The sequence below is a fragment of the Ranitomeya variabilis genome, chromosome 3 (genome assembly GCF_051348905.1).
Source record: "Ranitomeya variabilis isolate aRanVar5 chromosome 3, aRanVar5.hap1, whole genome shotgun sequence".
NCBI lineage: Eukaryota > Metazoa > Chordata > Amphibia > Anura > Dendrobatidae > Ranitomeya > Ranitomeya variabilis.
The window spans coordinates 517,490,513-517,518,159 of NC_135234.1; the positions used below are offsets into that span (position 1 = coordinate 517,490,513).

The window sequence follows — 27,647 nt, forward strand, 5'->3', positions numbered from 1 at the left end:
AGCCACCTTCCTTGCAGGAAATGGAAGAACCGCGAGGGGGGGGGATTTGGGAGACCATCAGGACAAAGCGATCGCATTGTGTTGTCCTGATGGAAGAGGGCAGGAAGCCCCTCCCTGCGCGATGCTCCTATGTCGCAGACACTGACAGCAGCATCAGAGAGGTTTAACGCCTTCGATCGGTGCTGGCACCAATTGTGGGGTGTCAGTTGTCACAGAGCCGACACCCGCACATGATCTTCGCGGCGCGCCGTACTACTGTTTGCGGGAACACATCTCCCGCAGAGCAGTACAGCACGTCAGGAAAGGGTTAGTGGGGTTTTCACTTCTATCCTGGGACAAAGAATGAAGAATTAAAAAAAGTCAGCTAGTAGAGAATCCACAGGCCTTCCAGGATTTTAATTTTGCTTTTTGAGGAGGGAAAAAGAAAACTGGAAATAAAGTTTAATTATTTACACCAACACCCCCAATCCTGAGGTATTCCAGTAGGTCAATGGAGAGAAGCCAAAATATCATACAACTCATGGACAAGTGTGGCAAAAAAAACAAAAAAAAACAAAAAAACAAGGGTATGTCGTTGCAAGGTAAGGCATCACTAAGTACCACCATCGATAATCCACCTTAAAAAGTGTAGTACAACTTTCTCAAGTAGTTGCTTTGGTACAGCATCCATTTGGAAGTGCAGCAAGAAGTCCCATATAAAAAAATAAAAGGAAACATGTAAAGAAAAAAAAAAATCTTTATTAGCATTGTTAAGGCAATGCAAACATTTCTTAAGTGTACAACCCCAACCAGGCATTAAGTTGTTGTGCATTTACATATCTATACTGTACACATGTGCAGAAAAATATCATCCAATCTCATTTCAAACCAAGACAAAACATCACATCCATTTTCCATTCTTTGATTTTTTTTTTATTTTTTTAGAAAATTAATTGCTCTGAAAAAGCAGAGCCTCCTGAACAGCAAACCAGATTTAAAAGAATTGAAATAGTGCATTGTTAATGCCTTGCATGGCCCTTACTGTGGTCTCTAGCAGGCAGAGAAAATTATGATTACTGAAACAAACAAACAAAAAAAAAAATAATACACACTACAAATGTTACCTTTAGATAGATGCAAGTCATTCAGCTTTAATCACAACTGCAGGATGATCTGCAATACTTAGTAAAAGTAGTAATTAAGTTTCCCTTTGTGTATAAAGAAGTACTAGTTGCAGAAGTAGTGCAGTCACTTATTTTTGTTTGCGCTGTTTAAAAAAACCTTTTGCTTCTCCTATTCTGATAATGAATAATTTCCCATGGAAAAACAAAATTGAGACTCAATTTCTGGAAATGATACTCAGTGCATAGTCAGTATATGCTTTTTAAATGGTAGTTCACATTAAAACAGCAAAATATCTTATGAAGCAATTTGCATGAAATCTGTCCCACACAATGGAATCTCCCCAATCAGAACAGTTGGCTCACTGCAATTCTGTACTGAGCTAGTGGTAAATTTACAGAAGACACTTCAATTATATCGTTTGATATCCAGCATGGCTTCTCTTTCTGCCGATGAGATAGGCAATCAGCACAATTAGAACAAGTCCAGCCAGCGCGGCTCCAACGATAATGGGCACCAACATGCCATTCTGATCCTCTGCACACTCCACCGCTGCAATACCAAACAGAAAGGTCATTAGTCAAGTACTGCTGCAATTAATCATGGTTAAGTAATCGTCCATAGTAGTTACTGAGGACATGTTTATACCACATCAGGCCGTGACAAGTCGTCTACAAGCTAGTTATCTGCAACTGTTTAACCACATCTTAGGAGGAAAGCTGGATGGGTCATTAAAATGGCAACATTGAGCCAATTCTGGAACAGGGATGGCAATATTTGGAGTATAGTTTAGGAATAAAAGGATAGAAGGTGGCCTCATATGTACGGTACACTCTGGTTCCACTGCCCCACATCAAACACCTGCTTCATCCTGGCTCACTGTGGGCCACAGCCATCATGACGCATGACACCTGAGGTACTGTGACATATTGCAATGAAATAAGGTCTTCTGAAAAAAATTGTTGCAAGTGAAAACATGCCGAAGGTAAGATGTGGAGATCGGGTCAATGCATCCCATGAATAAGTGTTGAAACGCGTCAGAGTTCTAAGGTTTCAGTTTTATGTGTATATGTTCTTTTAACTAAAACATTTTGTTTTCTCACACGGCTGTAATGCAGCACCCACCAGATCTGTGGATGTTCCATCTACAACATGGTGAGCTCCCAAACCTCGCTCCCTCTTATTACTCACCAGATTGACCGCTATTTTTAAGCAAGACAAAATATTTGTGTGCACAGAGATCACAAGGGGAGCTCAAAAACATATAGGGACAATTTCCCACTCAATATAACCAAGAAGAAAACAGCTTCATACCAATTGCATTACATACGCATCCTTTGGGGAACTTCAAAAATCAAGAAGGGATATACAATACATAATGGTTTCTTACCAGGTCCAAATTTGTCCCCCTCTACATCAAATGGCTGAACTTGAAGGTTGTAGGTGTAAATGGACAAATTGGATGTGATCTGCAGAGTCTGCTTCTCGTTACATTTGTAGGATTTGTGAGTTGTAGTCTTCAGGAAGGAGACGTTGCCGCTATCTATACTGAAGTTGGACTCTACAGAAACAGATACACATTATACAAACACCAAGAACCTGGACAATTTCCTAAAACAGACCAACTATTGCCAGAAAAATCACCTCTCGCATCCGCAACCGTTGTGTTCACATGGACATGGCCAAGGTAAAATTTGCCTTCTGTGGTGTTCTGAAACAAAAAAAATAAAATAAAAAAAAAATAAAATCAAAGCCGACAAACAGGACAAGATTTACAATTATGAACGGTCACTATGTGCTAATAGCTCTGGAGCGTTTCAATGGATCCTATGGAGATTGTGTTTCTCCTGACATTGTACTGCATTTTATATTTACATAAAATATGACTTAGTTTGAAAATTGCAATATTTTCCATGATTTTCACTAATGAATTTTTATGCCCTTAAATCAGATGTCACAAAATAAACATTTCCCACATGTCTACTTTACATCAGCACAATTTTTTTAAAACTATTTTTTGTTAGGAAGTTAAGGGTTAAAAGTCTACCAGCAATTTCTCATTTTTCCAACAAAATTACTTAATTTTTTGGGGGACATCACATCACATTTGAAGTGACTTTGAGGGGCCTATATGACAGAAAATAAAGAAGTGACACCATTCTAAAAGCTGCACCGCTCAAAAGCACATTAAAGAAGTTTATTAACCCTTCAGGTCTATCACATGAGCCAATGGAATGTGGAAAATTTTTTTTGTCATTTTAAACTTTTACTCACTAAAATTTTACTTTATCGACCCAAATTGTCTTCAGAGAGGAGGAGGAGAAGGACTAGAACTCTAGTGCCACCTATTGGACTTTTAGGATTGCTACTTCCAATAGGTGGCACTAGAGTTCTAGTCCTTTTCCCTCTCTGGGAAATATGCAAATTGTTTCTTCAGAGGAGCATATCGGCTTTAAGTCTGCTCATCACGGCATGCTTAACATGTCACTCTACAAGGATAAACAATACTTCACTTTATAGACCTCAATTTTTTTTATTCATTTTGCAATGGTACAAGGGGAAAAAAAAATAAAAATTGTTGTGCAATTTCTTTTCAGTACATAGATACCCCATATATGGGGGGGGAAACTTCTGTTTGGGCGCACAAAGGATGGAATGATTTTTTGGAATGCAGATTTTGATGGAATGTTTTGGTGTCAGGTTACATTTGGACAGCCCCCGATGTGCCTAAACAGAACAGTGGATCGCCCCCCCCCCCCTCCCCCCCAAGATACCCCATTTTGGAAGCTAGACTCCCATCCCCCTCTCAGAACTTTTAGATGTGTGGTGAGCACCTTGAACCAAGGTGATTCACAGAAGTTAATAACGTTGAGCCATGAAGGGGAGGAAAAAAGCAATAAAAAAAAAAAATTCCACAAGTTTAGCCTCCTTTTTTTTTTTTTTAAATTTTCACAAGGTTAATGGGGTAAAATGGACCCCAAAATTTGTTGTACAATTTCTTTTGAGTACAACTATACTCCATATGCGGCCAAAAACTACTTTTGAGACACAGTGCAAAGCTCAGAAGGTAAGAAAGCCCCATGTTGGAGCTCTGATTTTGGTGGACTGGTTTGAGTGTGCCATGTCACGTTGGCAGAAACCCCCCATAAGTGACCCCATTTTACAAACTACACATCTCAAATGAATTCACCTAGGGGTGCAGTGATTATATTGACACCATGGCTGTGTCACAGAATTTTATACCATTGGGCAGTGAAGAAAAGTAATTTACATTTTTACCATTCAAATTGTTTTAGCAACGGATTTTACATTTTCAGACTGGGAAATTGGTAAAAGGCACAAAAATGTGTCCCACAATTTCTGCTAAATGTGGAAATACCCAGTGTGTGTACAGTACTGCTTAGCCATATGGAGACACTCGAGAGGGACAGAACGCCATTTGCCTCCTGGAACGCAGATTTTGCTAGAATAGTTTGCGGTCTCCATATACAGAGTGCCTAAGTGCTAGAAGAGAAGACCCTGCCCCCTCAAGTGACCTCATTTTGGAAATTATACACATTTTGGAACTTGCCTACATGTGTAGTGACGATTTTGACTCCATGGGTGTTCTCCCAAAAACAAGCAGCAGGGGATGTTGCCAAGTGAAAATTGAAAACTGCCATTGTGGTTCCCGTATGTTGTCCTCAACTCATGCTTCTGGAGACACTCACCTGTACATCAGGCGGGCTCTCATCGCTACAGAAATGCCAAACATGTGGATGCCAAATGTGGTTTAGGCACAGTGGGGCTCAGAAGGGAGGGGGCATTTGGAAAAGCAGAATTTCTTTTGTGGACGTGGAGCCATTTGGCTTTTCCAAAGCCTTTGTACTACCAGTAACATGGAAGCCCCCTATATTTTCGTTTGCAGACGAAGCTGAGGGAGGGCTTGCTTTTTTTGTGAATAGATTTGAATCTTTTGTAGGGAACATTTTGGACCACATTTATCCAGGGTTCTACGCTGAGCACTTCCTCTGGGGTTTACATCTAACTTGCCTAGTGACGCGAATCAGATGAAACCCCCGAAGGATCTATTCACTATTGGGGAAACAGAGTTACTCCGGACTCCGCGTGGCCTCTGTTCAGCAATGTCCTTTTCAGAGGTGAACAAAAATAAGTTTATCACAGACAAGCTCCTTTATTAAAATGCCCATCTACAACCAAAGCAGCAAATTTGCCCTGTTGCACGTGTCACATGTGGACTTTGCCCTCAGCATAGTGACCTCTGCAGAAAATCTACAGCAAACTGTCAGCGAGCCTTCCAATCTACAGACTTTCCCAGCTGCATGTGAATGGGGCGGCTTTGTGCGACTTTTGTTGCATGGGGTTTACCAGAATGTGCAATAGGTATGAATACAGCCTTATACTTACCAGTACAAAGTTGAACGAGATGTTGGCTTGAACAGAGGAAAGAATCAGGGTTGCAGAATTATTAGAGCAGTTTCCACTAGGAATGACTTTCTGTGGATCAATATTGAACTCATAAAAAGTAGTCTAGAGGAGAAGAAAAGAAAAAAAAAAAATAGTAAATACTAAAAAGGCGAGTCACTTACAGATAGTGAATGAAGTAGTGAGCCACTGTAGAAAAGAATCAGGCTATGTGCACACGTCCAGAATTGCCGTGGAAATTTCCGCGACAATTCCACAACTGTGCCGCGGGTAAAATGCATGCGGTTTCCCGCTAAACACTAGCGTTTTACAAGCGATCTGTAGCATCGCTTGGAAAACTGATTGACAGGTCGGTCACACTTGTCAAGCATAGTGTTTGACAAGTGTGACCAACTTTTTACAATTGATGCTGCCTATGTAGCATCAATAGTAAATAGATATGTTGTTAATAAAAAAATAAAAAAATTGTGATATTCTCACCTTCCAGCGGCCCAGTCAGCCTTGCTGACCCTCGTGATACTCCCGTTCCCAGTAATGCCTCACAGCGATGACCCCAGATGACGTAGCGGTCTCGTGTGATGCTACGTCATCTGGGGTCATTGCCACGAGGCATTACTGGGAACGGGAGCATCTCGAGGAGCAGGAAGGCTGCCGGAAGGTGAAAATATCACTTTTTTTTTTTTTTTACTGGTATATGGTTCCCAAGGCCTGGAGAAGAGTCTCTCCTCCTCCACCCTGGGTACCAACTGCACATGATCCGCATACTTCCCGCATGGTGGGCATAGCCACATGCGGAAAGTAAGCTGATCAATTAATTCTTATGTGTGCGGAATCCCCGCGATTCACATCGCGAAGCACATGAGCCTAGGAGAAGGGCTGTGATATGAGAAATCAATCCTCTGCAGACTATGCATGCATGCAATGGCAGAATGAGGGTAGAGAAAAACACCAAGGTTACTTACGGGTAGCCGGTTTTTCCGGAGCCCATGACGGCACACCTGAGAGAGGGGATCCGCCCAGTCAGGACAGGAACCCTACTGAAAATAAAAGGGCGGTACCTCTCCCTCGCTTCAGTTGGTTTTCAGAGCATGAGAGGCCCCCCTGGTTAGTATACATGGCAATCCAACACCACATTATATTAACTAAACACACCCAAAACAATAGTGCACACCGAAAGGGTGAAAAAAAAGGGGGGGAATATACGGGTGCCGTCATGGGCTCCGGAAAAACCGGCTACCCGTAAGTAACCTTGGTGTTTTCCCTTCCCCCATGACGGCACACCTGAGAGAATTTTGTAGAATGAAACCTTAGGGAGGGACCACCGCTTGGAGCACCCTTCTACCAAAGGTTAGGTCAGCAGAGGAGGAAAGGTCTAGCCGGTAGTGTTTGAAAAAAGTTGAGGGTGAGGACCAGGTAGCGGCCTTGCAAATTTGGTCAATTGATACCTCAGCTTTCTCTGCCCAGGAGGTAGCCACGGCTCTGGTGGAGTGAGCCTTGATGCCGTCAGGAACCGGAGTGCCACTTGCAGAATAGGATAAACTAATGGCCTCCCTGATCCATCTAGCAATGGTACTTTTAGCTACCCCGCACCCTCTTTTGCTACCCTGAAAGGCTACGAATAGGGTTTGGTCTTTCCTCCACTGATTAGTCACAGACATGTATTGTAACATAGATCTTCTCACATCTAACATGTGGAACCTTTGTTCCCCTGGATTTTTAGGATTACTACAGAAAGATGGTAAAGTAATCTCCTGACTCCTATGGAACTTTTGAACCACCTTGGGGAGATAAGCCGGGTCTGGTCTTAGAACAATCCTGTCATCAAAAACCTGAGTATAAGGAGGGCATATTGACAGGGCCTGTAAATCACTTACCCTACGTGCCGATGTTAAGGCTACTAGTAAAACTGTTTTAAGGGTAAGTAACTTAGGTGATAACTCCTGCAAAGGCTCAAAGGGCTGTTTAGTCAGGGCTTCTAAGACCAAATTTAGATCCCAAGGAGGGATTTTTGGGATAATAACTGGCCGAGATCTACTACAAGATTTTATGAATCGTGAGACCCATTTATTTGAGGCAAGATTACAATTATATAGGGCCCCCAAGGCAGAAACCTGAACTTTAAGGGTGCTGGTTGCTAACCCAAGATGTAATCCTGCTTGCAGAAACTCTAGGATAGGACCTATTGGAGCCACCTCCCCCAATGGTTCCCCCAGGAAGTCGAGAAATTTTTTCCATGTCCTACCATAGATTCTAGAGGTTATGGGTTTTCTGCTTTTCAACAGGGTGGAGACTAACCCTGGAGAGAATCCTTTGCGACTTAGTAACGCCCTCTCAAATTCCAGGCTGCGAGATGGAAGCCCTTCACCTGAGAGTGGGTCACTGGGCCCTGGGTTAGCAGGTCCGGAACCTCTGGCAGGATCCATGGGTCTGTTACCGACATCTGCCTTAGAAGGGAGAACCAAGGTCTCCTTGGCCAAAAAGGAGCTATGAAGATGATATTCGCCTGATCCTCTCTGATCTTCCGGATCACAGCTGGAATCATCACTATCGGGGGGAATGCGTAGGCCAGAGAAAACTTCCAAGGTATCAGTAGGGCATCTACTGCGAAGGGATGTTCTCTCGGATTCAAGGAGCAGAACCTCCTGACTTTTCTGTTGTGGGAGTTGGCGAACAAGTCTATCTCTGGTGTGCCCCAGGCTTGGACTATTTGTTGAAATATCTGGGGGTTTAATGACCATTCCCCCTGCCTTAAGCCTCTGCGACTCAGGAAGTCCGCTTGAGTGTTTTCTGTGCCTTTGATGTGCAATGCCGACAGAGATGACAGGTGTTGTTCTGCTAGTTGAAAGAGTATGTTTGATGCCTGCATGAGGCCTTTGGACCTCGTTCCCCCCTGATGATTGACATACGCCACCACTGCTCGATTGTCCGTCAGGATTCGAGTATGGCGACCCCGGAGTAAAGGAAGAAAATGTCTTAGGGATTTCTCCACTGCCCACAGCTCTTTTTCGTTTGATCCATAGTTCTTTTCTCGTATGGACCAGGTCCCTTGTACAGAGTGAGACCTCAGGTGAGCCCCCCAACCTGTACCGCTTGCGTCGGTCGTGATAATGTCTATGACCGGATTTTGCCACCGGACCCCCATTGTCAGGTGGTTTCTCACAGTCCACCAAACTAGGGAATCCCTTACGCCCAGGGAGAGACATAGATTTCCATCTAAATGCCCTTTTAGCAGTCTTTGGGCTGAGAGAACTTCCCACTGTAGTTGTCTTAGGTGGAATTGTGCCCATTCTACTGCCGGAATACACGATGTTAACGAGCCTAGAAGGGACATTGCCTTTCTCAGAGTCATTGTCGGCTGGCGTATTGCTGTACCGGTCAGATTTATTATTTTGTCTACCTTGTTTTCTGGAAGAAGGCAGAGCTGACGTTCGGAGTCCAGTATTAACCCCAGGAAGGACTGTAATTTTACTGGCAGCAGTCTGGACTTGGGGATATTTATTATCCAACCCAGCTCCCTTAGAGTTGATGTTACCACTGATACTTGATGAGTGCAGTGGGACTCTGATCTTCCTATTACCAGGAAATCGTCCAGATATGGGACAATGACTACATCCCGGGACCGGAGGTATGACATTACTTCCACCATCACCTTGGTGAACACCCTGGGAGCTGTAGACAGACCGAACGGAAGGGCTGTGTATTGATAATGTTTCATCTGGTTCTGGACATAGAGAGCTACTCTCAAGTATTTCTGATATTCCGGATGCATTGGTATATGATAATACGCATCTTTCAAGTCTATTACTGCCATGAAGCAGTGTTGGAAAAGGAGTTTTATGGTTGTATTTATAGACTCCATCTTGAAAGAGTAGTTCTCTATGGATTGGTTGAGTTTTTTTAAGTTTATAATAGTTCTCCAAGAACCATCCGGTTTTTGGATTAAGAAGAGGGGGGAGTAAAACCCGTCTCCCTCCTCCTGAACCGGAACCTCCAGAAGAACCTTTTTGTGGATAAGTCCCAGGACTTCGGCTTCTAGGGCAGATTGTTCCTGCTGGGACTTTCTTCGGGGAGTTATAATAAAGTTTCGTCTGGGTGGACAGGTGAATTTTATTTTGAGGCCGTCTCTGATTATATTTATGACCCAGGTACTGGGGGAGATGTTTACCCAGGCCGGAAAGAAGAGGGAGAGTCTTCCTCCCACTTCTGGCGTAACGTCATTGGGGGGATTTCTTTGCCGATGTAGAGGGCCCTTTGAACATGTAGCCTGAGCCTCTCTTATCCCTAAAGTCCCAGTTTTTTTCTTTCTCCTGGGGGGCGACCTCTATTAAATCTTCTCCTCCGAAAAAAGGGTTTTTTGGACTCTTTAGGGATATTGGGAAAGCCTTTCTTTTTATCTCCTGCATGTTCCAGGATTTCTTCAAGTTTTTTCCCAAAGAGGAGTTGGCCATCACATGGGATGGAGCACAGCTTGTGTTTAGATGGTAAATCCCCCGGACAACCTTTGAGCCAGAGGGCTCTTCTTGCCGCATTAGACAAGCTCGCTGCTCTGGCCGTTAGTCTTGCGGAATCCGCAGAAGAGTCTGCTAAAAAGGCTGCTGCCCCTTGCACCAAGGATATATTGGCAAGGATGTCGGATCTGGGTACCTTGTCCCTTAGCTGATCCTCTATCTGCTGTAGCCAGACCATCAGAGCGCGGGCCGTACAAGTTCCAGCGATTGCTGGCTTCAGGCCCCCCGCTGAGGCTTCCCAGATATGTCTGAGAAAACCATCTGCTTTTTTGTCAAGCGGGTCTTTAAGAACACCCGAGTCTTCTAATGGAAGGGATGATTTTTTTAAGCATTTGGCTACCGCTCCGTCAATTTTGGGGATCTTTTCCCAAGGTTCAGAGTCTTTATTTTCAAAGGGATATCTCCTTTTGGATGAAGAGGGCAAAGAACCCATTTTTTCAGGTCTTTTCCACTCTTTCTCAATTAATGCTTTTATTTTTGCATTAACTGGAAACGTGCGTTTCCTCCTCTCTTCTAAGCCACCAAACATGACATCCTCTAGTGACCTAGGTGTCTTCTCCTCTTTAAGGCCCATTGCAGACCTAACTGCTTTGACTAATTTGTCCACGTCCTCCGTGGGAAGGCACGGACGACCTCCTGAATCACTGTCCGAGGAGGAATCTGAAGAGTGGACCGAGGCTGGGGAAGTAGAGGGAGATCGGGATGTTTTATGACTCCCTTGTCTCTGAGAGGTATCCGACTCTGTAGACGCCCTACGGCTTCCCCCTCTTGGTTCGCTAAGGGCCAATTTTAAGGAGTCTTTTATTTCAGCCTGTATTATGGCTTTAAGGCTAGTGGTGAAATTAGGGGTTTCTTCTTGAATAGTCTTATTTATGCAGTCAGCACAGAGATCCTTCCGATACTGCACTGCGAGCGGGTTTTTACAAAGGGCACACTCTCGGTTCTTTGTTTTACCGGTAGCTTTCCTGGACCCCTAGTGATCAAAACAGAAAAATGGACCCTGTTACCATAAGGGATACATTCACGTAGATCACTCACCACCGCCGACAATCAAGGGTACCGATTTTTGAGGCTGGACAGATGCACGTGAAGCGTCCCTCCTGGACGTTGACGAATCTTGCCGGACGGAACGACCACTGTTTTTACCACTTGAGCGGCTGCTCCTGGTATGTTGGTGGCTCGGCAAGGCATCTGGTGAGAGCTCCGGCTGCTGCTGCTGTGAAGAAGACTGCTGCAGCTGCTCTTGTTGTCCTACCTCCATGGCGAAGTTTTTGGACATGAGCGCGTCTTCTGTGGTCCAGCACCCTTTTATGGGGCGACCACTGCACTCCCCGCCTCTCCGGTGCCCAATAGTGATCCCTCCCCCTCTCTGCCATGCCGCCGGAGTCTTCATTCACCGGCCGGCGTTTTCTTCATGGGCGCCGCCATCTTGGATCCGGCGCCTGCCTCCGACGTCACACGGGCACGCCCATTCACAGCGGGCCTGACGTGCGACGTCAGAAGAGCGACCCGGAAGCGGCCGCCGCGCCGGCAGAGAGGGGTGGGCGGCGTGGCAGCCATGGAAGGAACCCGGTCCTCCAACCATGCTGCACAACGCCCGCACGGACGCAGTGACCCGGGGGGACCTGCGGACGGCGCCTCCAGGACCCGAACCTCCGACGCACAGGCGCTGCCTGTTCTTCCACGCCGGGACGGGACCTGGGTAAGTCGAACCGCCGTGTTCAGCACAAGGGTCCCTGTCAGGACAGGAAACCCAACTGAAGCGAGGGAGAGGTACCGCCCTTTTATTTTCAGTAGGGTTCCTGTCCTGACTGGGCGGATCCCCTCTCTCAGGTGTGCCGTCATGGGGGAAGGGAAAACAATTCTTTGTGCTCAGTGAGCCAATATAAAGATTGACATGAGAAGAAATCATTCCTTCTCACAAGGTATGCATGCTTATCATACAGCTGAGCTTCTGTCAGTTGAGACACAGGGCTGCGTAGCAGTGTTTCATCTGACTGCAACACACCCCGACACGACTTGGAAGGGCTGCAATTTGAATTGTGTGATCACATTCTTGGTGAATGCCTTTAACCCCTTTCTGACCTCGGACGGGATAGTACGTCCGAGGTCAAATACCCCGCTTTGATGCAGGGCTCCGGCAGTGAGCCCGCATCAAAGCCGGGACATGTCAGCTGTTTTGAACCGCTGACATGTGCCCGCAATAGCAGCAGGTGAAATAGTGATTCACCTGCCGCTATTAACTAGTTAAATGCAGCTGTCAACGGCATTTATCTACCGCTTCCGGCCGGAAATGAGCACATCGCCGACCCCCGTCACATGATCGGGGGTCAGCGATGCTTCTGCATAACCATAGAGGTCCTTGAGACCTCTATGGTTACTGATCCCGGCTAGCTGTGAGCGCCACCCTGTGGTCAGCGCTCATAGCACACCTGCAATTCAGCTACATAGCAGCGATCTGATGATTGCAGCTATGTAGCAGAGGCGATCGAGTTGTGCCAGCTTTTAGCCTCCTATGGAGGCTATTGAAGCATGTCAAAAGTTAAAAAAGTTTAAAAAAATAAAAAATCAAACCTACACATATTTGGTGCCGCCGCGTTCAGAATCGCCCGATCAAAAAAAGGATTAACCTGATCGCTAAACGGCGTAGAGAGAAAAAAAATTAGAAACGCCAGAATTATGTTTTTTTGTTGCCGCGACATTGCATTAAAATACAGTAACGGGAGATCAAAAGAACGTATCTGCACCAAAATGGTGTCATTAAAAACGCCAGCTCGGTACGCAAAAAAATAAGCCCTGACCCGACCCCAGATCATGAAAAATGGAGACGCTACGGGTATCGGAAAATGGCGCAATTTTTTTTTTTTTTTTTTTTAGCAAAGTTTGGAAATTTTTTTCACCACTTAGATAAAACGTAACCTAGACATGTTTGGTGTCTCTGAACTCATAATGACCTGGAGAATCATAATGGCAGGTCAGTGTTAGCATTTGGTGAACTAGTAAAAAAGCCAATCAAAAAACAAGTGTGGGATTGCACTTTTTTTGCAATTTCACCGCACTTGGGATTGACGGGGGGGAGGGAAGTTTATGGCTCTGGGAAGGAGGGGAGCGAAAAATGAACATGGAAAAATGAAAATTCCCAAGGTCATGAAGGGGTTAAGAACCAACTCCAGTGGCTATCTATTCTTGAGCTGGACCTCACTATGATGTCTACATGCTTTAATAGTAATATGGACAAGGCTTGTTTTTCTAAGACAATCCATTTAAAGTATTTATGCCTAGAGAATCTGTCAAGGGCACTTGAGTAATATAGGTTTCATAACTCCCACAGAAATTAATGCGAGTTATAACCAGGGCTGTGGAGTAGGATGGGAGGGAAATTGAGGAGTCGGTGGGGTGGCTTACCAACTCCACAGCCCTGCGTATTACAGTGAAGCTCAGCAGGGTGGAAAACTGGAAAGTTTCCTTAACAGTGTTTTATGGTAACCTGTGTCAGGGGGCCGACAAAGGAACAGTTCTGAGTTATCCCATTAAGTCATTAGCAGGGGTCCCTCATCTAGACTCCACAGACATCCATGGCAAAGATGCATTCAGTAGAGGGGGTTGGCCTTATATGCTCAAGCACAGCTTTAAATTTAAGAATTTGACACTTCATCAAGCAAAGTACTTTATAGAAGGGAGGCAAACAAATGTAAGCCCTTATAGCTGGGCTTCAGGAGACATTTTTCCTATATGCAGCAATACTGTGGTTTTAAAAAAAAAAAAAAAAAGTCAAAAGCACAAACCTTGGTATCCTTTTTCACGTAGGTGATATTTAGGCGCAACCCCATCTTCGCCATCAAACAATACCCAGCCTTTCCAGTAATATTAATATTATAATGCCCAATCTCTGGTTTTGTGTTGTTCGGCGGTGCACTAGTGGGTGCAGTAGTGGGGGCAGACGTAGGAGTAACATCTTCTTTGCAAATAGTAGCTTGGGGGAAAAATAAATAAATAAATATATATTCATGAAGCCACTAAAGTTTAAGAGACAAGATTCGGAATTATCACTACAAGTCAAAGTTCTGGAACCAATTGCCAAAAGTAAGAGTTACATCCTGGGTGCCCTTCATTTCATGGATCTGGACCACCAAGCAGAGCACAGGACAGCTCCCATTATTATGTGCCAATGTTAGTACTCACTTTCTGTGACTGAAGAACGAGCTTCTGTACAGGATGCAAGGGATGGACAGGTATTTTACAAATCATAGCCAATTATAAGGTTGTTTGCCAATTATGAGTTTTTGAACCTGCATATTTTTGCAGTGTCAGAAATGAGGCGCCTTACAGTCCCAAAGTTTTGGAAACTAGAACCATCAAAAGGAATTCATCTAGGGCCATGTGGAGCCTTAGGTTTTACAGAGCTTTTTAAAACATGGATGTGAAAATGAAAATTTACAAAAAAAAATTCCACACTAAAATGTTGGTTTTAGCCCCAAAGTTGTAATTTTCATAATGGATGAACAGGAGATAACAGACCCCATAAATTGTTACGCCATTTCTCCTGAAAAGCAACTATACCCGCATATGTGGTGAAACTCCTTTGTGGGCACATGGCAGGGCCTGGAAAGGGAAGCGCACTATTTGATTTTTGGAGAATAAATTTGTCTGGAATAGATTGTGCATGCCATGTCACATTTGCAGAGCACCTGAGGTGCCTGAACAGCAGTATTTGGCTTTTAGAGAACAGATTTTGCTAGAATAGTTTGTGGGCGACATTTGCGGAGCCCCAAAAGGTGCCAGAACTGCAGAAACACCCCCCATTATAGAAACTGCACATCTATTAATCTATGGCTGCAGTCACTATCGTTACATTCTGGAGAATTGGAAATATGCCAGTTTAGTGTCCATACAGTGTGCTCAGCTTCTGCTTCCGGAGACATTGCTTTGATGTGGATCACGCCTCATGCGATTCAAATGGAGCCATCCACCATAGGGAGGCAGATGGAGAACTTGGGTCAGTTTGGCATCTGATCCGGTTGTTTCCATCTCTGTGCTAATAGATGCCTAAAATGATGGGACACCGCCGTAAACCAGACAGTCCAAAGTGACGCCATCTGCCTTGTAAATGAGTGGTTCCATCAGGGGTTGTGTCTAAATTGCATTTTTGGGGGGCGACTTACAAGGAAACCCTGATGTTAGCGCTCAGCAGAGAGAGCAGGATAATTGTGACCTGAGCCTTATTCCAATTATTGAGAGGCAGAATGAACAATAGACAGGAGCACAAGACTTATTTTTGCACGGTTCACCAAGTGGTAAAAGTAAAGACTTTATTACTCAGGTTGGTGCGATTACAGCGATACCAGATTTATAACTTTTTATGTTTTGCGGTCAAAGAAAAAAAAAAAAAAAAAGTTTATCGCCATATTCTGGGAGCTGGAACTTTTTTTTTGCGCGATGAATTGCAGATTTTTGGGGTACCATTTTCAGGCACATGACATTTTTTATTGCCTTTTAAAATCAGATTGTTGATTGTTCAGATGCAGAATGAAGAAGAAACAGTAATTCAGTTATTGTTTTCCTATGGATAGTGGGGCTATATAAGTGTCTGTATGTGCATAAAAAAAAAAACAAACAAACAAACAAAAAACCACACCCCCTCTAAGTACACAATTGTAAGGTCAGAACCATTTGTTCATGTCTCCCATACCATTGGTGCTGTAATTGTTGCCAGTTAGGTACGCTTGCAGCTTCACATGATGAAATGATGCATTGACATTGTCCATTACGACAAGGTGCGGATTGGAGCACTGGTAGAAATTGTTGGTTTTTGCAGATATTTCCGCTTTGTTTGAGGACACTTTCTTGGTACCTGGAATGTACAGAACACACAAGTGTTAATTATTAATACATTTCTAGATTCTTATCTGCTGGTGACCAATCAATCCTCACTCACCATTTTCAGATGATTCTGGAAATAAAACTGGATCGGAAAGATTGTAACTAAATGTAAGGTTATCAACTTGGTATCCTGCGTCAGACTTATTAAACTGTATGCTGAGAGAGTGGCCGAGACCAAAAGCAACGACCAATAGAGGTAGCGTGCCATTCTTGCCACATGAACTTGCCTGGTCAGTCAGTGCATTGTCGGGTAATGGAAACTCCGCTTTACCCTAAAGAAGGAAAAAAAAAAAAAAAAAAAAAAAAAAAAAAAAAAAAAGGTTAAAAATGAAAGGCATAAGTATTAACCAATATCAACTTCATTCCTTTGTTTCTAAATTGAATCTGCAGTCCATTCTTTCTGCTCAATCAGTAACACGCTTCATTACTTGTAGGCTCCTCCATCCCATCAGAATGAGCTCATGAAAAATAAAAAATCAGGGGCGAGTTTCACTTTGCCAACATTTTTTTGCTACTCTTGGTATGTGCACACACTGCGGATTTTGCTGCGGATCCGCAGCGGTTTTGGCGCTGCGGATTCGCAGCTGTTTTACATGCATTGTACAGTACCATGTAAACCTATGGAAAACAATCTGCAGTGCACATGCTGCGGAAAAAAACGTGCGGAAACATAGAGTTGTTTATTCCGCAGCATGTTCATTCTTTGTGTGGATTCCGCAGCGGTTTACACCTGCTCCTCAATAGGAATCCTCAGGTGTAAATCTGCATGCGAAAACCGCACAAAAAACACGGTAAATCCGCAGTGCAGTTTACCTGCGGATTTACCAAAATCTGTCTGGAAAAATCTGCAGTACGTTCCGCAACGTGTGCACGTAGCCTCATTGTGCCACCAACTATGTCATTAACAGCGCAGTGACAAATTTAGAATGAACCTGTTTCATTAACACTGCCAATTACTGTGGGTGCAAAAGGGGGAAAAAAAAAACAAAAAAAAAAAACTTACTGGTGTGAAAAGGCAATGGCTGACCTGATTCAAAAGGAAAGATTTGATAATTAGCATTTATGAGTGCAGCCAGTGCTGGTTATACGCCCAGTCTGATATTAGGCAGGGAAACCTTCAGGTCTTAGACCCATTTAACAATGTATACAATTTGTGCTGTTTGGGGACAGATCTGATTTAACCAGTTCATAGCTGGGTCAATGCCCCCGCCCCCTTCCCTTCCTGACAAGGAACATTTTTTTGTTTAATCATACATACGCTTTTAAAGGGAACCTGTCACCCCCAAAAATCGATGGTGAGGTAAGTATAAAGTATGCCTGCGCCGGAGCATGAAGACCAGAAGAGGACGTCATCTGATGAAGATAGGAGGCGCTGAGACACCCATCCGACCGGACCGCAGCGGGACCCCCCTGGGTGAGTATAATCTAACCTCTTTTTCTCTTTTTTCAGGATACATCGGGGCTTATCTACAGCATTACAGAATGCTGTAGATAAGCCCCTGATGCTGGTGGGCTTAGCTCACCATCGATTTTGGGGGTGACAGGTTCCCTTTAATGGCTTATTGAATAATTGAACGGGGGGAGGGGGGGTTGCCTCTTGCGACAGATCTTAATTTGCAGGTCAATTTTATTTTATTTGCTGAAGCTGTAGAGACGTACAGATTTTTATTCTTGTATTTATCACCCTTTTACAGTTCACAGTGACTGCAGCTGATGTCTTCATGTAGGATTTATGGTCTGTAGACATCACTTATAACGTTAATGATTATCCAACGTGTCAGATTTAAAAATAATAATTGTCAGGTTAAAAAAAAATGCTGTGCTAATGGTGCGGAAAAATTCAGCATGGAAAACGCAGCAGATTAAAAGGAGCATGTCACTTCTTTGTGTGAACCTGCAGCGTTTCTGCACCCATTCCATCATAGAAATCCGCAACAAAAACGCACAATTTTGACCTGCGTTTTCTGCCAAGAGATGCAGAATCCACACCGAAAATTCCACAGACAAATCCGCAGTGTGTGCACATACCCTTAGCATCACATATGGAAGACATGAAGCGCAGATCTAAAGGAGCGAGATCTGTGGACTTTACCTGTTTTTCTCCACGCTTAAAATCAACAGCAAAGTTAACGGACAGGTCAGCCAATATACAGCTGGTTTTAGTGCTGTCATCCTTCACATCAAAGTGTACACAGCTGCCAAACTGGAAAATGCCTAAGAAAGAAAAAACAAGAATCACATGAAATAGTAAATGGAAATCCTACATGTCACAAGTACTTGGTGATGAAACCGCTCCTATATAACGCAGCACGAGTCTGTTATATGGTAGGAAAACATGTATGAAGAGGCGGCAGCACGGCACACCACATGCCAAGGCTCGTGCCACATAGCATAACACTAAAAATAATACAATCCAGGAAAGACTGGGCGCAATTTAGCCTTCATCTCACTGTACAGGCACTAATCATTAATTTGAAGGGTCTTCAATGGAATGAGACCAGAAAAAAAAATAAAATTTAAAAAGTGCACTTATCCTTTTAGACAACGTTCACACACAAACCCAGAAGTGGTGACATGTTTCTATTACGCTTTTCCGCTCACTGGTTTTGTAACCACAAATATTAATCATGTGATCGTGGCCTACAGCGAATTCGTTGGCAGATTTTTGCTATGAAATCTAAGAGCACCATAGTTTGGAGGCAGAGCACCCGATGGCAGCAATGTGTCACTTGAAGCACCCCTCCAGCTGTTTTTTTTTTTTTTTAAACCACCACCACTGGAGTGGAGCTTTATTTAAATATAAGTCCCTTTTCTGATACTCACCTGCTGGTCTATGGTGAAAAGTGACCTGTCTGCTGCCCCAGTGTGCCATAGCGCTGCGCAGGTCACTTTTCAATACAAGTCCACTCAGAAGCTGTCCTCAAAAGATGGCGTCAAAAAAACAGTGATGACACTGGAGGCCAAGTATATGACGGGAGAGCAGGGCTTACATTTAGAGCACCAGTACTAGCAAAAAAAAAAAATACTGGAGTGGTGCTTTAAATAGGTGTTACCCAGGACAATTTTAAATTACAGGCCGAAGAAAAAAAAATAAAATCATCAGGTAGTTATTAAGTTCTGTCTGTTCTTAGCACAGAGCTGTCGCACCCCGCTCCTGCCAGCAATTCAGCTGTTTCTGCCAACATCACATCAACAAAGCAGCGGCTTCTCATTTGCTGTGCTCTGACAGCAGGACTGCCAACATCATGCCGATGATCAGTGAGCCGGCTGCCAACCAGCACGAAGTTGGCTGTGACGGCTGGCAATAGGGCAGTCCGGAATAAGAGCTGCTCCATTGACATGGAACAGTTGAATCACCGGCAGGAGCAGTCAGTGATCAATCAGACAGCACCAGATAGGACAGGTAGTTGCCTCTGTTAGCATCTACCCGCAAAACAAATATATGTATATATTTTTTTTTACTATGGGCCTAACTGATAGTCCTGGACAAGCCCTTTAATAGGATGTCTTTTGCAATTTCAGTACAATCAGCGATTTATCACTACAGACAAGCTAATATGTGTCTCCTAGTCCAATCACACCCCCACCACCGGTTGGCAGCTTTACGTACATTGTATAGTGACAGAGCTGATAATCAGGAGTTTGGGTGAGGTTATATAGCTCAGCAGCAAAGAAAACTGATGTAGTCATAACTGCTGGACCTATCAATACATTGCCAGAATCAGGACCTTGCTCCCTGCATCATGCTGCTGTCAGATTACATAGGGAAAATCCGTTGACATTCCTCCCTTAAAAGTGATCAACGGCTCATATTTAGGCTTGGCCAACAATATACGATTAGTGGGCTTCCGGGACTCGAACCCCCACCAATCAGCTGACTGAAGGGGCCACAGTGTACAGTACTATACATTTTGTAGTGCCTGTGGCCAGTACTGCAGCTCCATCCTTTGCCAAGACAAGCCACTACAAGACGTAACGGGCCCACCAGTGGCTAGCGGGACATTGGGGGAGGCAGGACTAAAGGGCATCTCAAGAAGGATAAGATTATCTTTAGTGTTTCCATGTACCGATGTCATCACTGAAGATTCCCAGCCAGGTCCTGACAACCCATCTCACAACATAACACCAATAGATCAGAGGGGCATACCTGGATTCCCCACACCTCACAAGAGGCATTACACGAAGAAAAGCAGCTACAGTTCTGCGGTATCCTTCATTACATGGACAATAATGGGATCCATGTTATCCAAGTGTTACTACAGGCACCACAATGACCCACTGGCCACTTCCCCAGCACAGGTGCCCATTGGGTCAGGGAGTTGTCCTGTCCCTTCCAGTGTAGGGCTCAGCACTGCCTTGTGTTAGTGAAGAGTTGCTATGGAGATGATGGATGCCATGTAGTGCCCGGCTGAGGGAAGGATTACTTGCCAGGGCGCGTCTGTTCTCTCTCACCACATAATGAGAAGCCTCCAGGTAAACCGGTTTTAGGAAACGAGGAAGAGAAGTTCTGAACATTATACAATGGGTCATGTCTGCCGCAGCGAGGAGGGGGATGCCACAGGGCAAGGAGGACAAGCCCGGTACCAGATGGCCACACATCTACCTGCACAGACTGGGACCAGGGGCCATAGACACTTCTACTTATGACAGCAGTGGATAAACCCCACAGTACCAGCGCTTACTCCAGATCTTGGCTGCTTTTATACCATATAGAGCAAAAGATTATCCAGCAGATTCTTGATTAAAATATTTAATAAGAGTTTTATCCCATGTTGTAAAAAATGGCACTCACTATAAATAAGAAGATGATGTAGAAAACCAAGAGTTTCAGATTTAATATAAAAAACTGCAGCCTGAAATCACATCCTAATTGGATTTTCACGTCCCAGTTTCTACGATACGGAATTAGAGTTTTTGAAGTTTTTAATCAAAAGTCAGCAGGAAAATCTTTCTTATGCAGTCTTTGGCCACAAGGGGCAGGAGTGGCATTTCCATGCAGAGAATCATTGAAAGGCGAGTCTTCAGCATCTGCTTTTTGTATCATGCGCAGTATGGACCCAGGGAAGTATCTGATCCCTGCGGTAATCTGCTTTATGGCACATCTGACCTAAACAGTGAATTGTTGCCTAAAATGCCACAATGATAAAAAGGAGTTCACATTTAAAGGGAACCTGTCAGCAGGATTGTGCACAGTAACCTACAGACAGCATCAGGTTGGTGCCGTTATACTGATTACAATGATACCTGGGTGATGAAATCCATCTTGTGGTTGTTGTATAATCTTTATTTTCAGTTTTGTGTTAATGAGATTCTCGTGCCCTAAGGTGGGGCTGGAGAGGTTGGGGGATGTGGTGCTCTGATTATAGATTCATAATACAGACTGCTGACAGGTTACTGATCCCTCACTGACCTGGCCCCAGTATATATAATGAATATCTGCACATAGTGAAGAAAAAAAAAAAAAAACCTTCTGCGGGCAGCTGTCAGCAATCTCCTAGAGCTGCGATTGCGCATGCGTGGGCGGCACCATCTTGGTTGAGGACTTTTTCTTCTTCTCCAGCAAGATGGTGCCATCGGCACAACAGCAGCTATCAGATCTTTATACTAACCGGCAGCTGCTACTGCAGAGGCGTGGCGGGCACCATTTTCAAAATGACTTTTACCTCGCTCAAGTAATCTGCAAAAAGGAATAAGTGCAAAGTACACATGTGATTATGCAGCAGCGCAGGAGCCACAGCCGGCACCTGCCTGCTGAAGGGTTTTTTTAATTCAGTATGTGTTTGTATTCATTATGCATACTAGGGGGCGAGTCAGTGAGGGATCAGTGACGTGTCAGCAGTCTGCATTATGAATATCTAATCAGAGCACCACATACCCCAACCTCTCCAATCCCACCTTAGGGTGCGAGAATCTCATTAACACAAAACGGAAAATAAAGATTAACCCTTTTCTGCCATTGGGCGGAATAGTACGTCCGATGGCAGATCCCCGGCTTTGATGCGGGCTCCAGCGGTGAGCCTGCATCAAAGCCGGGACATGTCAGCTGTTTTGTACAGCGATCCCCCGTCACGTGATTGGGGGTCATCTGTGCATTGGCATAACAGCCAGTGGTCTCCTGAAGACCTCTATGGTTGTTGATGCCAGATTGCTGTGAGCGCCACCCTGTGGTTAGCGCACATAGCAATGCAATAATTCTGCTATATAGGAGCGATCTGAGCATCGCCTCTATGTAGCAGAGCCGATCAGGCTATGCCAGCTTCTAGCCTCCCTTGGAGGATATTGAAGCATGGCAAAAGTAAAAAAAAATAAAAATAAATATATAAAAGTTTAAAGCACCCCCCTTTCGCCCCATTCAACATTTAAATAAATAAAAAAAAAAATCAAAGATACACATACACTGTTCCAAGTTATTATGCAAATTGGATTCAAGTGTCAAAACAATTTAATTGTTTTGTTTTTTAAATAAACTCATGGATGGCATTGTCTCAGGGATCAATGGATCACTGAAATCAATCTTAAACACGTGAGTTTTCCAGGTGATTCTAATTAAAGGAAAACTACTTAAAAATGAGTCTTGTTTACTGATGAGTGTCGAGCAACCCTGGATGGTCCAGATGGATGGAGTAGTGGATGGTTGGTGGATGGCCACCATGTCCCAACAAGGCTGCAACGTCAGCAAGGAGGTGGAGGAGTCATGTTTTGGGCCAGAATCATAGGGAAACAGCTGGCAGGGCCCTTTAAGGTGTGAAAATGACCTCTGCAAAGTATATAGAGTTTCTGACTGACAACTTTCTTCTATGGTCTAAAAAGCAGAAACGTGCCTTCAGGAGCAAAATCATCTTCATGCATGACAATGCCCCATCTCATGCTGCAAAGAAAACCTCTGAGTCATTGGCTGCTATGGGCATGAAAGGAGATAAACTCATGGTGTGGTCACCATCTTCACCTGACCTCAACCCTATAGAGAACCTTTGGAGTATCATCAAGCAAAAGATCTATGAGGGTGGGAGGCAGTTCACATCAAAACAGCAGCTCGGGGAGGCTGTTCTGACTTCATGCAAAGAAATACAAGCAGAAACTCTCCAAAAACTCACAAGTTCAATGGATGCAAGAATTGTGAAGGTGATAAAAAAGGAGTCCTATGTTAACAAGTAACTTGGCCTGTTAGGATGTTTTGGAGATAAATAGCTTTTTTGTTCAGTGAATGTGACCTCCTAATGCTGCAAATTCCACAAATGAGCATTTTCAGTTCTTTAAAACATATCAAATGTCTTGAAATTCTACTGTGCCTAATTTGGAACAGAGCATTTTGAGGTTTTATTCATTTTGGAGATTATACTGTTATCATTGGGAGGTTTCTTCAATAAAATTCCATGTATAATCTAACGGGTGATGACTTTTATTAGACTGACTGTCATTTGGACCGACCATTTAGGAAAATCCGAGAAAAATACCATTTGCATAATAATTTGGAACATAGTGTATTTGGTATCGCCGCATTCAGAATCGAATCACCTGACAAGCCTACAACCTGCAGTAACCACCGATCGACCAAACCGCTGCATGACCAGCTCTACCCTCACCTACTGTATTCTCACCCATCCCTTGTAGATTGTGAGCCTTCGCGGGCAGGGTCCTCTCTCCTTCTGTACCAGTTATGACTTGTATTGTTCAAGATTATTGTACTTGTTTTTATTATGTATACCCCTCCTCACTTGTAAAGCGCCATGGAATAAATGGCGCTATAACAATAAATAAATAATAATAATAATAATCAATAAAAAAAAACAAAAAACCTGATCGCTAAATGGTTTAGCTAGAAAAAAAAATCCAAATGCCAGAATTACGATTTTTTTGGTCGCTGCGACATTGTATTAAAATGCAATAACGGGCGATCAAAAGAACGTATCTGCACCGAAATGGTGTCATTAAAAACGCCAGCTCGGCACGGAAAAAAAATAAGCCATCACCCAACCCCGATCTTGAAAAATGGAGACGCTACGGGTATCAGAAAATGGCGCAATTTTTTTTTTTTTTTTTTAGCAAAGTTTGGAATTTTTTTTTCAGCACTTACATAAAAAAGAACCAAGAAATGTTTGGTGTCTATGTACTCGTAATGACCTGGATAATCATAATGGCAGGTCAGTTTTAGCATACCTAGCAAATAAGCCAAACAAAACGAGTGTGGGATTGCACTTTTTTTGCAATTTCACCGCACTTGGAATTATTTTCCCGCTTTCTAGTACACGTCATGGTAAAACCAATGATGACATTCAAAAGTACAACACATCCCACAAAAAATAAGCCCTCACATGGCCATATTGACTGAAAAATAAATAAAGTTGTGGCTCTGGAAAGGGGAGCGAAAAACAAAAACGCAAAACCGAAAAAAGCTTGGGGTTTAAAGGGGTCAAACAACGACCACAAGACGGATTTCATCAACCAAGGTATCATTTTAATCAGTATAATAGCACCGACCTGACACTGCAGGTTACTGTGCGCAATCCTGCTGACAGGTCCCCCCCCCAAAAAAAAGGACTGTCAAACCAAGTACAGGAACTCAGTGCACCCTTGGTGTAGCCAAACATTCAACTACACCTTCCCACCTACCTATTCCCCTCCACCATCCCCACCCTTCTCTGGCCCTATAAAGCCAGAGTGTCAATCAAAATAGAGGGGGGGTGGAGATAGGGGGAAAACAAGTAGGTGGGAAGATGTAGTCAATTGACTGAGCACTGGATGAGTGCACTGAACGCCTTCACTTGATTTGAACACTCATTCTGTGCCAACCGAGCGCCATTGAACTCCCAAGGACCACCTATGGGGGGGGGGGGGTCTGCAGTAAAACTGGTCATCAGTCATGCTCTACCCCTGTTCCTCCTGATATGGCCCTCCCCAGACTACACTACACCCACCCCCTCAGCACTGCTGCACGAGCCGCGGATTTAGGGGCTGGTGCACAACATTTTTGGCAGTTTTCTGGAGTAAAACAGATTGAAAGGTTAATTTTTTGTGCAGTTCAAAGCTGCACAAAAACGTTGTGACTTGTTTATTTCAGGCCACTACTGGGCAGCTTAGCCAGATTGGGCATGGCAGCACTCACCGACTTTATAAGTTACGCACTGCTAGGCCAGATATGTCACTAGTGTCTGACGGCAGTAGCATGTCAGGCGAGAAGCACGCCACTCAGAAGATCCGCAGACTTCATTCAGTGGCGTGCACCCGTCAGTGCATCTAGTGATGGGTGTATGGAGTGGGCTCAGGATCAGAGCTCGTGTTATCAGCAGGTACCAGCTGTGTTATACAGCCAGCAGTAATCTGTGCTAACTCCAGTATTTCCTTGCCTTGTAACCACTTAAGGGAAACACCAGGTTTTCGCAACCTAATCTGTTGTACATTGCGAGTTGCCATCAGTACAAGCAAAGAGGCAGCAGGTTTAATTCATCTAAAGTGGAATGCAAATAAGAAAAAATGGAAAAACTATTCTTGAGAAAAAAAAAAAAAAAAAAAATTATATATACAGGTAGTCCTCGACTTACGACGTTGATCCGTTCTTACATGGCGTCGTAAACCGAATTTCGATGTAAGTCGGACCATACATTCATACAGTACTGTACCATAATAACAGTACAGTACTGCAAACACTTAGCCTATCCAAACACCTATCCTAACACAGTACCCTACATAATTAGGGTGTTATGGCGTGCAGGAGACTCGTTTTCCTCTGTAACCGGGTACAGTACTGGACTCTATTCTTCTGCCACTGCACGTAGTTGCATGTAGTTCGACTTACGATGCAAAACCGTGTAAGTCGGAACGAGGCCTCGTATAAAGCGTTGTAACCACGAAACGATGTAACTCGAGACCGTTGTAACCCGAGGACTAACTGTATATATATTTTAATGTTTTCCCCACAGTATAATACAATTAATGGAGTGATTCAAAACCACAAGCCTTTGTAAGGTTCCAAGCAATTTTCTCATTCCTAATTCTATTTTCAGTGTACCATGCGGTGGAGTAACCAGTGGCAGCGTTCACACCAGGACGGTCGGGCTAGGCATCTGTGATGAGCTCTTGGTGACTGATGCTGCAGAATTTCAGCGTCCATTGAGTGAAATGGGTTACTTGCATTGCCTCAAATACACACAGAATAAACAATAATCATCATTGTGGGGAAGTGGGCCTGTAGTCTTCCATGTGCTCCACATCGTCAGTGCCTGCAGTTCCCACTAGAGGGAGCTGGCTGCATACAGACACTGCACGGAGCCCATCAGCAGCCTCCACCGTACAGCCGTGCTAGCTCTGCACCCTCACACAAGCGCCAGGGCGGCTGTCTGCGCGGCCCTCAGGGGGCGCTATACGGGGCAGCTGCAGGGGTATTACTGCAGTCAGTGCGGGGAGCAGAGCTGGCCCAGGATTACCGCCCTATAAACAACCAGGGACACTTTCTACATAGGTGCAAGGCCCGGCCACTAGGGGCAGTAATGGCAGACTGTGTGGGGTGGTTGATGGGGGGGTGGTCTGTGGGGCAGGGTCCCATTGCCACAGTCCGTAAACCCTGCGTCACCATGGAGACTCGCTGACCGGGGGGCTGATAGACGGAGGTGTCCGGAGACCCCCGAGCGGCCGCTTCGTGCAGCACAATACAGATTACTATTATGGCCATCACAGTGAGGAAGAGACCCAGAGCTGCACCGAAGCTAGTGTTCCCTGGTATCAGCCATTGCGTGCTGGCTATACAGATGCCTGGAGGGAGAGGCCAATGGCGGCCATACCGAGACGTACCGCCCTGCCTCCCCGGACACCGAGCACTTACCGACCATGAGCGCGACCCCCAGCGCGGCCTCCCCGAGCCTCCTCATCCCGCTGCTTGTCATGGCGTCTCCACACAGCTCCTCGTGGATTCGGGTGCGCTCCGGGCCTCACGGGATCAGCGAGCGCCGCACAGTCCGGTACGAGGAAGCGCTCACACTGTGCTCGGAGGCCGTGACGTCATCGCATCACAAGACTAGGGCTGGTCTGTTTATAAGACAGAGGGCGTCAGCTCGGGATGTCCGGAAGACTGCCGCCGCCATTTTCCCGGAGTCCCATGTGTGCAGCGCTACACAGCTTTGGAGCAGCCAAAATGGCCGGTGTGTGAAGACACCAAATAATAACCGGTTAGAACTCGCCCCACCTCCTTCATGATGCAGGGGACGCTCTCCAGAGAAGTGTCCGATTACACGCACTGTAATTACTAGTGCAGTGTTTGTGACCCTTGTAGATGGAAGAAATACAGATTCAGAGTCTCATACACACATATCAGTAGCGAAGCTACCAGGGAGCAGAGGGTGCGGTGCCCCGGAGCTCAGAGGGGCCACCTGGAGCTACGCTGCCCTGAACTATTAGCCTGCCGTGCGGTAGAGCAGGGACAGAACCTCCCTGCAGTCACTGCCGCGGTCTGCTCTGCAGAGGAGCATATGCCCGGGGCCGCTGGCTGCCGGCACTGTGCCTCCAGCAGAGCACACTGCCGGCTGGGTGGTGTCTGCTGACGAGACTTCAGGCCAGGCGCTGCTTCTTCCCTCCCTGAGCCCTGCAGCCAGGAGCAGGACAGGACGGAGCAGGAGCTCAGGCTGCAGGGGGCTGCACTGTGCAGTACGGAGGAGGCAGGACACTTCCCCTCCTGACAAGTCCCTGAGGTTTCTTGCATCCGTTTTGCTCTGTCTCTGTCAGTCTCTCTCTCTCTGAGTCTCT

The 27,647-nt window shown here is 44.9% G+C and overlaps 1 protein-coding gene across 1 annotated transcript; it reads right to left on the reverse strand.

Annotated features, from left to right (window-relative positions):
* Positions 1 to 718: 718 nt before the first annotated feature.
* Positions 719 to 27,647, reverse strand: LAMP1 (lysosomal associated membrane protein 1). Its single transcript, XM_077296958.1, has 9 exons — positions 26,731 to 27,647; positions 18,007 to 18,128; positions 15,970 to 16,186; positions 15,724 to 15,885; positions 13,820 to 14,007; positions 5,509 to 5,631; positions 2,746 to 2,812; positions 2,492 to 2,662; positions 719 to 1,653 (listed from the first exon to the last, which is right to left on the reverse strand). Exons 1-9 carry the CDS (start codon positions 26,789 to 26,791, stop codon positions 1,514 to 1,516), a joined length of 1,251 nt encoding a protein of 416 aa, XP_077153073.1. The 5' UTR covers positions 26,792 to 27,647; the 3' UTR covers positions 719 to 1,513.